This window comes from Neoarius graeffei, chromosome 8 (genome assembly GCF_027579695.1).
Source record: "Neoarius graeffei isolate fNeoGra1 chromosome 8, fNeoGra1.pri, whole genome shotgun sequence".
Taxonomy (NCBI): domain Eukaryota; kingdom Metazoa; phylum Chordata; class Actinopteri; order Siluriformes; family Ariidae; genus Neoarius; species Neoarius graeffei.
In genome coordinates this window covers 2,223,099-2,236,758 of record NC_083576.1, presented here as the reverse complement: position 1 = coordinate 2,236,758, position 13,660 = coordinate 2,223,099, and the positions used below count along the sequence as shown (strand labels likewise).

The 13,660-nt window shown below is 43.1% G+C and overlaps 1 protein-coding gene across 2 annotated transcripts; it reads left to right on the top strand.

Moving 5' to 3' along the window:
- The first annotated feature begins 5,545 nt into the window (after positions 1–5,545).
- On the top strand, positions 5,546–12,575 carry gask1b (golgi associated kinase 1B). 2 transcript variants are annotated; one of them, XM_060926777.1, is made up of 4 exons: positions 5,546–6,782; positions 8,814–9,019; positions 10,022–10,248; positions 12,202–12,575. In XM_060926777.1, the coding sequence occupies exons 1-4, from the start codon at positions 5,864–5,866 to the stop codon at positions 12,362–12,364; spliced, it is 1,515 nt and encodes a 504-aa protein (XP_060782760.1). In that variant the 5' UTR covers positions 5,546–5,863; the 3' UTR covers positions 12,365–12,575. The 2 variants fall into 2 exon arrangements, with proteins under 2 accessions (XP_060782760.1, XP_060782759.1); XM_060926776.1 differs by having other exon boundaries at positions 12,165–12,575.
- The last annotated feature ends 1,085 nt before the right edge of the window (positions 12,576–13,660 follow it).

The window sequence follows — 13,660 nt, the reverse complement described above, 5'->3', positions numbered from 1 at the left end:
GAGAATAATTACGAATTACGAGAATTTCTGAAGCCTTATGCGCCTCGCCTCATCTATACGCTCTTGCCAGTATCTGTTGGCGTTGTCGGTGACAACAAGCCACAGCACCAAGACCAGCAACACTAACGACTCCATGTCCTCCATGTTTATTGTTTACTATTCGGGTTGTGAGACTACCGCTTAAAAGATCACTGATGTCACTGTTTGCGCTGCTTAACGACATCACGTGACGTCCACCCACTTTCGCTAACTCCACCCAATGTGTCCACCCACTTCCAGCCAGCACGGTTCAGCGCGGTTGTAGTCGAAATGCAACTCCAACAGCCCCACTCAGCTCGACTCAGCCCAACTCAGCACGGCACGGCTCAGCCGCGTTTGTAGTGGAAAAGCGGCATTAGTGCAGCATTGAGACCTACAGAGGCAGCTCTGATATTATCTGTGCTGGAGAGGGAGGGGGGAGGGAGAGAGAAAGGGGGACAGAGGGAGGGGGAGGGGGAGAGAGAGGGGGACAGAGGGAGGGGGAGGGGAGGGAGAGGGGGAGAGAGAGGGAGGGAGGGGGAGAGGGAGGGGAGGGGAGGGAGAGGGAGGGAGCGAGAGGGAGGGAGAGGGAGAGGAAGCGGAGGGAGAGAGAGGGAGGGAGGGAGGGAGGGAGAGAGAGGGAGGGGGGAGAGGGGGAGGGAGGAAGGGGAAGGGGGAGGGAGGGAGTAAGAGTGTGTGTGTGTGTGTGTGTGAGAGATTCTGGAACTTCTGCACTTCTGCGGTTCTGTGAGTCATGAACCCAACACTGCCCCCTGCTGCACACATCTGCAGAAACATTTGGGGAAATATTTTTTCACAGCTCTACTTCGTTTGGAAAAGTTTTAGATACAAATTTTGTTATTCAGAATAATTTCCACACTGCAGCTCAAACATCAAAAAGTAAATATAAATGTGAATTAATTCAGGGATAAAATTTTTAAAAAAGACCAAAAAAATGGAAATTCATCTTTTTTGATTTTGTGAGGGGTTTTTTTTTTATTTGTTGCTGTTTTGAAACACCATTTTCACTTTCTTTCTTTCTTTCTTTGTAATAATTTCCTCTAATTTCTTTCTTGTTTTTTCCAGAATTTTTTTCTAAATAAATGTATTTAAAAATAGCTTTATCTAAATTAATAAAATCAATCAATCAATAAATAACTGAAAAAAATAAAGGAAGAAAGGAAGGCAGCTCCCCCTGGTGGTACATTGATGAACTGCAGTAACCGTCGCCTTGTTCTAGAAGTGGGCGTGGTCCCTCTAAACCTGCTCTGAGAGGATGGAGCTGATTGGTTAGAAATGAAGAAAAAAAGAACTGATTGGTGATTAATTAATGGCACGTGCGCTCCTCAGTGCGCTTCCAGTGTCTTGAAGGCCGCGTGATAAGACTGTCACTTCCGGTTTCCGGTGTGAGGATTTGAGCAGCATGAGCCCTGATGGGGCTGTGAGGAGTTTAACAGCTCTTTTATTCTTGTTTCTCTTTCTCACACTGATGAGTGGTGAAGATTAATTAAGAGTTAATCTACAGTATATTCACTTCCACAGTATTATAATTATTAATAATATCTACAACTTGTGACCTGTGTGGTCCAAGCACTATTCATGTATTTTGATACCAATTATATGAAGATTCACCCAAAATCCCAAGATTAGTTTGCAAAATCAGTTTTATTTGTTCATTTTCGCAGATTTGTGTGCAGCAGCCACCCACAATGCAGTCCTTGGCACACTTCCCACACCACTGAATGCACACCAAAACCCAGCTGTCTTCAGCGACTCACAGGAGGACAGAGAGAACCAACAACCCACTGATCACCCCAACGACTCTCCAGGCCGTTCGCACCCAGCCTTCAGTGACCCACACCAACAGGATGACCCAACCACACCTTACGATTGCTTTTCATCCATGAGAGGATAAATACCTGATACTCCCTATTAGTCAGACAGAACTTTCGGATGAGAGGTGAAACGTCTTCAAGAATCTTCAAGCAAGTCCAGTTGCTCTCTTTTACCACCCACAGTTTACTATGACCTGGATGACTGAGAATCTTCACAGACATGTTTGCAAAATCGGGTTTCACAAATTCCCAATTATGCAGTGCAAGTTGCAATCTTTATTTTTAAAAAAATGCACAACATTGGATTGATGAGAGATGGACAAAAATGTAAAACCATCAGCTTGATGAAGTTCATCTGTCTTGCCTTAGTAGTGGGAGGGAAGATTACACAACTACAAAATAATAATAGTAATAAACATTTTAGAGTAACAAGAAACCTTTGAAATTTACTACTTAATTAAAAATACATTCTCAGCCACTGTTTTCTTTTCTTTGTTTTCAGTTAAAATTATTTTTTTATTTATATATTTGTTCATATTTTTTAATTCCGCATGTTAGATTTGGCCCAGTTTTACGCCGGATGCCCTTCCTGACACAACCCTCTCCAATTTATCCGGGCTTGGGACCGGCACCAAGAGTATGCTTATGCAACCCCAGTGGCTGGATTAAAAAAAATTCCATTTTTCTGCAGGAAAATGTGGGCTGCGATAGTGAGGTGAGAGAGAGTGCAGGCAGGGTGGAGCAGGTGGAGAAGGATTTTGGGAGTCATTTGTGATAGGAAAGTCCCAGCAAAAGTGAAAGGTAAGATGTATAAGACAGTAGTGAGAGCAGCTGTGATGTATGGATTGGAGACCGTACCCTTAACGAAGAGACAGGAGGCAAAGTTGGAGGTGGCAGAGTTGAGGATGTTAAGGTTTGCGATGGGAGGTTGGACAGGATAAGGAACGAGCACATCAGAGGGACAGCACATGTGGAGAGCTTGGGAATGAAGCTAAGAGAGATGAGACTGAGATGGTATGGGCACATCCTGAGAAGAGATGCAGAGCATGTGGGAAGGAGAATGTTGAGGATGGAGCTGCCAGGCAAACGAAAACGAGGAAGGCCAAAGAGGAGATACATGGATGTGGTGAGAGAGGACATGAAAGTGGTGGGTGTGGTAGAGAAGGATGCGGAAGACAGGGAGCAATGGAGACGAAAGATCTGCTGTGGCGACCCCTAATCAGGAGCAGCCAGAAGAAGAAGAAGATTTGTTCATATTTTTATACTGTTTAATATTGTGATTTTCACTTCTGTATGTGAATTTATTTTTTACGACTTCTATGAAAACTGCTGTGAATAAAGTTTATTTTAAAATGTAAACAGCTTAACAGCTAAACATTGATATCAAATTTCCAGTATATTCATGTTCATATGGGAATAAAATTAAAAAGATGCATTAGCATTTTGTTTTGTCAATAATAATAATAATAATAATAATAATAATAATGGGCGGCACGGTGGTGTAGTGGTTAGCGCTGTCGCCTCACAGCAAGAAGGTCCTGGGTTCGAGCCCCGGGGCCGGCGAGGGCCTTTCTGTGCGGAGTTTGCATGTTCTTCCCGTGTCCGCGTGGGTTTCCTCCGGGTGCTCCGGTTTCCCCCACAGTCCAAAGACATGCAGGTTAGGTTAACTGGTGACTCTAAATTGAGCGTAGGTGTGAATGTGAGTGTGAATGGTTGTCTGTGTCTATGTGTCAGCCCTGTGATGACCTGGCGACTTGTCCAGGGTGTACCCCGCCTTTCGCCCGTAGTCAGCTGGGATAGGCTCCAGCTTGCCTGCGACCCTGTAGAAGGATAAAGCGGCTAGAGATAATGAATGAATGAATGAATGAATAATAATAATAATAATGTTGCTCCTGACTGTGTGATGTGATGTTTATTTCTGTCTGGATGCTGTATTTATTTCCATTTCTGTTCCACTGAAGCTCTCAGGTTCTTCTGGGTTCTTGTTCTGATGTTTTCTGCTTTGTAATGAGTTTAATTTCATTTCGATTCGTTTCATGTTTCGGGCCTGGGGCCCGGCCTGCTGTTTGCTCTGGGGTCCTGTGTGCTTCTAATTGTGTTCTGTCCTCACTGTCTTTCTGATGGATGATGACTGTTTATGATGATAAAGTCTCACATAAGTCTCTAACGCTGATGAATGATTGTATGGAGTCATTTATTTGAATTAAATCATTTTCTTCATTTTTGTTCTCTTCACACTGTGTCCCAGTTTCACTTCCTGTCCTGACTGGAGCACGCAGAAGGTCACAGATGTTTCTTTTACATGATTATAGCACCATTTAGGATGAGAGCTTCTTAAACATCTTCCCCAAGCATTTTATCCAGGGGCCGCCTGCTGTTGAGCTGCTTTCAGGGCCGCTCCCATTCGAAGTGATTCGGCGTCCTATAAGGATTGGAACTGCTACAGTAGTTCTCATATTGTGACCAAGCACATGCATTAAATACGAGTTTCTTTTTTTCCAAAATTAAATTTATTTCTTTTCCAATAATAAACCTATAAATGTCATCATAAAATTCTTTATGTAGCAGTAAATTTTTAATATTAATTTCTAGTTGGGGGCAGCACGGTGGTGTAGTGGTTAGCGCTGTCGCCTCACAGCAAGAAGGTCCGGGTTCGAGCCCCGTGGCCGGCGAGGGCCTTTCTGTGCGGAGTTTGCATGTTCTCCCCGTGTCCGCGTGGGTTTCCTCCGGGTGCTCCGGTTTCCCCCACAGTCCAAAGACATGCAGGTTAGGTTAACTGGTGACTCTAAATTGAGCGTAGGTGTGAATGTGAGTGTGAATGGTTGTCTGTGTCTATGTGTCGCCCTGTGATGACCTGGCGACTTGTCCAGGGTGAACCCCGCCTTTCGCCCGTAGTCAGCTGGGATAGGCTCCAGCTCGCCTGCGACCCTGTAGAACAGGATAAAGCGGCTACAGATAATGAGATGAGATGAGAATTTCTAGTTGTTTATTTCTCATTTTTTGAATAATTTTATCATGAAAGTTTGGATATTTGATACAATCTAGAAGCAAGTGTTTGATATTTTCTTTCACAACACAAGTTGTACCTTCATTGGAGGGTTTTTTTTTTTTTTTTTTTTAAAGAGAAACAGTGTAGCATAGGGCGGCACGGTGGTGTAGTGGTTAGCGCTGTCGCCTCACAGCAAGAAGGTCCTGGGTTCGAGCCCCGTGGCCGGCGAGGGCCTTTCTGTGTGGAGTTTGCATGTTCTCCCCGTGTCCGCGTGGGTTTCCTCCGGGTGCTCCGGTTTCCCCCACAGTCCAAAGACATGCAGGTTAGGTTAACTGGTGACTCTAAATTGAGCGTAGGTGTGAATGTGAGTGTGAATGGTTGTCTGTGTCTATGTGTCAGCCCTGTGATGACCTGGCGACTTGTCCAGGGTGAACCCCGCCTTTCGCCCGTAGTCAGCTGGGATAGGATCCAGCTCGCCTGCGACCCTGTAGAAGGATAAAGCGGCTACAGATAATGAGATGAGATGAGACAGTGTAGCATTAAGTAAACGTTTTCCAAATCTGAGTCTTGTAATTGTCCTGTTTGTTTCTGTTAGGGCCGCCTGTCACCAGCAGGGGGCGCTTTAATGTCGGAGAGTTTGGGGACTGTGGAGGATTTCGGCGTCATTTCTTCCCTGTGAGCCTCAGACGCGGGGTGGGGTCACTCCTGGAGTTTGGGTGGTGTTTTATTGGACTTCATGTCAGATCAGTGTTGAGGATTTTGATGAGTGTGAGAAGCTGCTGGAGGTTTATTATCTGAAAGTGAAACATAATTGCGACTAATTGGAGAGAGAGAGAAAGAGAGTTTCCTGCAGATGGAGGTGAAGTGAGAGAGTGAGAGTGAGGATGCGTTGTGGTTTTGTGTCTCATCTCCCAGAAACCCGCAGCTGGAATGATTTACTGACCGACTGCACGCGCGTCTTTTATTCATTTTTCTTTTTTTATTTATTTATATATATATTTTTTATTAGTCGGTATTTTTAATGATAAACAACATTCAGGAAATACAGGAGTTTATTTGTCAAGCAGCTGTGGACTCGAGCTGTGCTGTTCCAGGCTTCAGAGCACCATGCAGAGATAACCTTCCCATCCTGATGGAGAAACATCTCCTCCGTCCTGGTCGGAGCGCGCACACACTCACCCATCTGACCTGCCTGTCCTTGTGGAGGGTCTTAAGATCCTGCTGGAGATTCTCCAGGTCCAGGAGAGCTTTACTCCTTGCCTTCGCCTGTTTGCTCTACCTCTTCTGCTTGGAGTTGTGGATCAGCCATGGAAATCATGACCAAAACCTGACCCAGGGCAGAAGATGGATTTTGGAAAGCATTCCAGGATCTCCTTCTCCAACGCTCTCCAACGTCATCTATATCACCCTCAAGTCCATAAGACACAAACCTGCCATCCTGAGAGCAACACTGCGCCCTAAATCACGCAGGAAGAAGGTGAGGAACATGGAGAACCAAAGCCAAGATGCAACCCACCATTATGGTGAGGAAATGCTGAAGCGTGCTGAAGCTAGAGACTCGTGGACGCGGGTTCTCCGTTCGTTTTATAAACCAGGACAGCTAGCTGCTGCTGATAATGATGATGTCAGCTCCATCCGTATCTACAGCCAAAAATCTCCACCGTGGTTCAGCCGAGCTGATATAGAAACCATGCACTTCCTCTCCAAGTGTAAAATCAGCCATGTGGAAGTTTTCAAACCGGAGAACGCTCCTCCTGCGGTCCTGTTTAAGAGTGTGAGCAGATTTAATCAGAGCTTGGACCATGCGGGAGACTGTGATGGACGATGTGGGGTCATTAAGAGACCTGAGGACATGAGTGAAGTGTTCGCTTTCCACCTGGACCGAGTTTTAGGCCTCAATCGGAGTTTAGTGACCATCAGCAGGAGGTTCCACACTCCAAGTACGTCACAGTTCGTGTCCTCACTTGTACACTAATCATCTGATAATTTGCATGTTAGGAACCGGTGTCACGTTTTATCATGTTCCAGCACAGATACTGACATTAGAGGTGATGATGATAAAATGCCTTTGTATTATTGATCTCAGATCACAGTGACGTCGATCAGGTTTATGGAGTTTTTTAGTGTCTCAGATGTTAAAGATGTGCTTTGAGGTCTTGTGCTTGCAGTTTGCATGATGTGAAACTGGAGGAAATAAGAATCCACTGTTTGTTAGCTTCATTAGTTTCACAGCTGGAGCTGTAAGTTCAGGACCGTTTTCTTTTTTAGCACCTGCTCCTGTATGATTATAACGTGTGTTTAGTCTACATTTAAAAAAAATAATAATAAAACACTCCGTGTCGTGCTGCTGTAGGAGAATATACCCTGACATGGTGGTGCCGGGGTTTTGTGCAGGCAGCAGCCAGGTTTTCGTTGTATTTCTGCACAAAAAAGTGATGCTGTATTTTAAATATTTTGACAAAACACAGTTGTGAAAGTTGTGTTTATGTTCACTGATTTAAAGCTGGGTTTCTCCTCTTCTCCCTATTTATTAAATCTCCTAACTCCATATCAATTACCTCTAAATCTTCGCTCCACAGATGTCCACCTGTTAGCAGTCCCTTACTCTCGGCTCTGCTCTATGGGTGACGGGGCTTTCAGTGTAAACGGCCCTAAGCTGTGGAACGCCCTGCCACTAGCGCTGCACCAATGCTCAACACTGTCCACTTTCAACAAAACAGCTAAAAACACATCTCTTTAGCTTGGCCTTTTCTCTTTGATTTTTAATAATGTTATTATTATTGATTTCTTATTATTTTCTTATTGTTATTCTATTGTTTTGCTTTTTATTGTTTGTTTTTTACTGTTCAGCGTCCTTGGGTACCTTGAAAGGCGCTTATAAATAAAACGTATTATTATTGTGATGGCTCTTACACAGCGCTCTTTTGTTTGTTTTTCAGAAAGACTGTGTTTCCATTTGCTCTTTATATCCTGCATGCGACTCATCTCATCTCATTATCTTTAGCCGCTTTATCCTTCTACAGGGTCGCAGGCAAGCTGGAGCCTATCCCAGCTGACTACGGGTGAAAGGCGGGGTTCACCCTGGACAAGTCGCCAGGTCATCACAGGGCTGACACATAGACACAGACAACCATTCACACTCACATTCACACCTACGCTCAATTTAGAGTCACCAGTTAACCTAACCTGCATGTCTTTGGACTGTGGGGGAAACCGGAGCACCCGGAGGAAACCCACGCGGACATGGGGAGAACATGCAAACTCCGCACAGAAAGGCCTGAAAGGCCTTGCTGTGAGGCGACAGCGATAACCACTACACCACCGTGCAACCCCTGCATGCGACTGAGATGTGAAAAACATGTTTCAACTTTACAAAATATCGTTTTATCGAATTGTCTTTAAAAAAAAATCCACCTCATGAGCAAAAAAAAAAACACCTTGTTTTGCAATATTTACATATTGGTTGTGGGGGGCTTCAAAATGCATGTGTTTCCATTACTAGCTTTTAGTTTGCTGTTTCAAATTGCGCATTACACAGATTAATGGAAACACAAAGTTGATTATTTTCCTCAAACAGCACGTCCCTGAGTGTTTTATTCCTCTTACACCACAACTATAATATTCTTATTCATTAAAGAACACTGCCTTGTAGTTTTCAATCTTTTTTCTAGTTGCATGTAATGTTCATTATAGCAGCTATAAACAGTCATCCCACACACACACACACCTCTCGTTTTTTTGTGTGTGTTTGTTTTTTTATATACAGCGTGTCCCAAAAAAAATGTACTCACTCTTTGTTATGAGGAGTCAATGTGAGTAAATTTGTTTGGGACACGCTGTAGTTGTTGCTATAGAAACGATATTAGAATGAGGGCATTAACATAAATCTGTAACCAACAGAATTCAGCACTGTTCTAGAATACGTACTGTTGAATGGTGTAGAGTATGATCACGACCCCGTGTTGTTTCAGGTGGTCAGCTGTGTCCGGTGACCCTGTATGACCCGTCTGTTGTTCCGGTACCCGGGTCGAGCTCAGGTTCTCTGAGATGGCGCTCGTATCAGACGTCGTTACAGTACAGGTGCTGGCAGCACGGCGTCCCGAAACCTGAGTGGCGCTGCAGCAGCCTCCATCATCACGAGTGGAGCAAAGTGACGCTGTTTGACTTCCTGCTGCAGGTGTGTGCATTAATGTCTGGGTCACATTTTGGAGGGCGGAGCTTCTACATGAGGGGGTGGAGTCACTTGCAGAGCTGATTGGACATTTTTAAATATATTTTGTATCGTCCAGCTGTCTTAAAACATCACAAAATATTGCATTACTCCACACGTATAATGTTTATTACTTATTATTCTTAGTTTTTTTTCTTTTTGAATACGTTAACACCAAGTCTGTGTATGATCCAATATCTTTCAACAATTACAGAACAATTCAACATTTATCAAAGTATTAATAATTAAAATGAAGTTTTAAAAAAATGTTAGCCGCCTGTTACAATGAGTACAGTGTTTTAAAAAAAAAAACAATTTGGGAACCTTAAGGTTTCTTTGTTTCTCGCACTGTGGAACCCTCGTAGAACCCTGGACCAAAGTGTTTCTATCTCAGAAAGAATTCCAAGCTAAGAACACTTCTTAATTATCCAAAGAACCCTTATTGGAAACTTTTTCTAAGAGTGTACCAATTCCTAGACTAGCATCTCAGTTGTTCCTCTGGGAGAACCCTTCAAGGATTTATGTGGAACCCAAACACAGAGCATTCACTGTGGAAGGGGATCCAAGCGTTGGAAGTCAGAACCCTTAATTCTTGAGTGAAGAACCTTTGTAGACATCTTTTTTCTGTGAGTGTACCAAGTACCACAATGGTTCAGTTCTTTAGTTGTTCCTCTGCTGGGAACCCTTAAAGGATTTATGTAGAACCCTACAACAGTGTTTCCATATCATACAGGGTTCCAAGTAGAATGCTTTTAGAGGGCTAAGAACATGTAATTATTAAATGTCTCTTTAAAGAACCCTATAATGAGCAATAATTTGGTTTGTTCCACACACTTATGCAGTTAATACACACTCTCAGTAAAAAAATAAAAAATTCTCCAAGGGTTCCTTCAGGGTTTAACTCCATTTGATGTTTTAGTGCTTTAGATTTCCCCAAAAGTACGTAACCAGGTGCTTCCATGGTTTCAGAATCACCAGCGCCTCGACAGGAACTGCTGTGGTTTCAGGCCACGCCCACAAGACAGCTGTGTCCAGCTTGGCTATCACAGAGAGTGCAGTAATGTGGACAACCTCGAGCTTTCACACATTGTCCATCGCAAGAGTGACCCGAGACGGCTCGTCTATGTCAACAACGCTGCCTTCTTCGACCGGGGCGAAGAAAACCTCGACTTTAAACTGCTCGAGGGAATCAAAGAGTGAGTTGTTCGACCTGAGCAGAGTGTAAAATGTTTGTTTGGTATCAAACACAAGTGTGTTAAACATTCAGCTAAGTGTCGAGGGGATGTAAATGTGATAAAACACTGAAAAGGGGGCTGATCACATTCAGCATGGGATTCCCAATGGGTGTGGCCTTGTATTCCAGCCCTCTCAATATATTTCTGAGAAAGGGGCGAGTAAGAAAGAGTAGTAGGCAGAGGTTAAGCCAGGGATCCCAGCAGTCATTGAAAAAAATAGAGGAATGTAAGAAACTATCAGCATGGGTCAAGGGGGCTGCAAGCCCTTTGCAGGGTGCAGGGGCAGCGCCCCTGCTGGGGGTACAGGGGGCGACGCCCCCTAAAGCTGTTGAGAGTTTAACATTTAAAGATGCTATAGAACACATTTTTTACATAGATTTAACATAGAAAAGCAACAGAATTTAACAATAACGTGTATCTATTTGATGCCATATTTTGTAATCTATGACATAAGTGGCAAAAAAAAAAATTATAAAAATTAGACGAAAATGTAGCTTTGAAGAATATACTTGCCTAAATATTCCACTGATTTTGTTATAATATAACAATAACATCCATAGTTCATCTCATTTGTTTATTTTTTTGTTTCGAGTTAATGTCAGTACTAGTCTAATATAAGCCACATTCATTTTTCAAAAATCATGAATATGAGCAGAAATCAGTGATTCAGTAATATTAGATATAGACATATGTACAGCAAATATTGGAGATATTTGATTTAAACCTTTCTCTTTTTGAAAGGTTTCACTGCAGAGGAGTTTAATGCTCTTTTCTGGGGTGCATTCTGTGATCTTTCCTCCAGTTTTCTCTGCTTGTGTTTCTCTGATCTTTCCTTCTGCTTTTTCTGATGTTCCTGCAGTGCTCTTTTGGATCGTTTCTTGGCTACTCTGTTCGCATGAGCTTTTGTTTCAAGTTCTGTATTCACCACATTCATTAATCTCTTCTTGGATTCAACTTCCTCTCTGGCTAAGCGCAACTACGCTTTCCACGACATATTGAATTAAGTTCAACGCATTAGAAACAAAAGCATGAACAGAGTTAAAACATGTTTTCTAGCAAATGGGCGCAGCCATATTGTTTTCTCGTTCTATCGCGTACAGTCTTGCGGTATTTACATCAATTTAACTTCCGAGTGTTTCTGAATGTCAACGAGAACAAACGAAGCCGACGAAAACATCGCTAAACAAGCAAACCAAATCAGAACGTATTCTGCTGGTCATTTTACTTCAACATATTTTTAACGGATATACAAGAGATTTTAAAAAAACAACACTTTGGCTAGAAAAATAGCGGAATTCCGCTCAATAGCGTCCGTCTGGGATCCATGTTAAGCGTAAGCTGAGCGGAGGCTGCGTTAGCTGCTGCGATGTATAAAAAAGAGGGGGGTCCTCCCCCGGAAAATTTTGAAAATGTCGATGTTAAATGGTGAATTCTGAGTGATCCTGAATGCAAAATGTTATTTTTATGAAGTATAAATTATGAAGTAAAAACTTATGAATTTCAATTCTTTGAAAAGCCACTGTGAGTAGCCGGGAATGGAGCGTTTGTAGGCGGTAAAATCGCCGGTTGCCGGCAGTTATTGAGAGGACTGATGGTATTCTAATAAGCATTCTTGATTGACAGCTGTCTGAGACTCTGCTTCTGATGTAACTCGACACACAGATATCACAGGAACTTGAGCTCATTAGGTTAGCGTGCACTCCTTCACTGAGACTGTTCAGGAGCGGGTGGGATCAGTGACGGTTCTCTGATTGGCAAGAGAGGAGTTTATGCTAACTTTACATTAGCCCCGCCCACTTTACACTTCTCCATTTCTCCTCTTTAAATTATTGCAGAATAAAAATTAGACTGTGTGTGTGTGTGTGTGTGTCTCTCAGACTCCCTGATGTAACAGTGAGTGTGTTGCGCTCTCAGCGTCTCAGGCAGAACCTCCTGCAGTCCCTGTTTGTGGATGAACAGTTCTGGGAGAATCAGGGAGGACGCCGAGGCATCGAGAAGCTCATCGACGTTATCGAGAGACGAGCGAGAGTCTTACTGCGCTACATCAACGCTCACGGCATCAAAGTCGTCGCCATGAACTCATAAAAAAAAACACAGGACGTGTTTTCAGTACTTAATTTATTATTTGTCATTAAAGTTTAGTAATGACGGCAGTATAGAGGTCCAGTTACGTCGTCATGTTCCTGAACGCTTCATGTCATCATCGTTGATTACATCATCGTTGTTCCATTGTAACAATTTCATGTCCTTTTATAAAGAAATGTTTACATTTTTGGCCAAAAATAAATCTCCCATTCTCTCTCTAAAGGTATCTGATTATGCGAGATGTGATTTCTTTAGTTTTGCTCTGGAGTTGTGAGGGGTTGGGCTTTATCGAGGTGTAACACAATGACACGCTCTGGATCAGAGCCGAAGACAATGCGATTATACAGGGTGTTTCAAAAAATTTTATATTTCACAATCTAATAACGGGGCGGCACGGTGGTGTAGTGGTTAGCGCTGTTGCCTCACAGCAAGAAGGTCCTGGGTTCGAGCCCCGGGGCCAGCGAGGGCCTTTCTGTGTGGAGTTTGCATGTTCTCCCCGTGTCCACGTGGGTTTCCTCCGGGTGCTCCGGTTTCCCCCACAGTCCAAAGACATGCAGGTTAGGTTAACTGGTGACTCTAAATTGAGCGTAGGTGTGAATGTGAGTGTGAATGGTTGTCTGTGTCTATGTGTCAGCCCTGTGATGACCTGGCGACTTGTCCAGGGTGTACCCCGCCTTTCGCCCGTAGTCAGCTGGGATAGGCTCCAGCTCGCCTGCGACCCTGTAGAACAGGATAAAGCGGCTACAGATAATGAGATGAGACAATCTAATAACTGTGCTAATTCTCATTCAATTGACCTCAGATTTTAACAGCATGTGTGGAAACAGGTTAAAATTTTTTTTTCTTTTTACATATAGAAATGCCATTCACTGGAAAAGAAAAGGCGTTTTGTGTGTTAGAGTACGCTCAAACAGTCGAACAAGACTGTACAGCACGCGGTTATGAGGGAGAGAATTCTCTAAAAATGCACCAACTGCAATGTAGATTTGGACATGGCACAAAAAGTTCAAAGAGGAAGTGTGTGTGTGTGTGTGTGTGTGTCAGGCAGCGTGCATATTGAAAATTTGTCAAATCGTTCATGGAATCCACATACCTTTTGAATTTCTCATTCAAATTTTGAGGAATAAATCTTTTATAATTGATCAACATTAAGCCTGTTCGGTTTCATTTGCCTGGACTATGTAGTTTCTGGGATATTTACATCTCAAATTTATATAAAATTTTTTGAAACACTCTGTATAATAATGACTGATTAAAAGCTTCTGTGCTGACAAAAAATACCAGAACC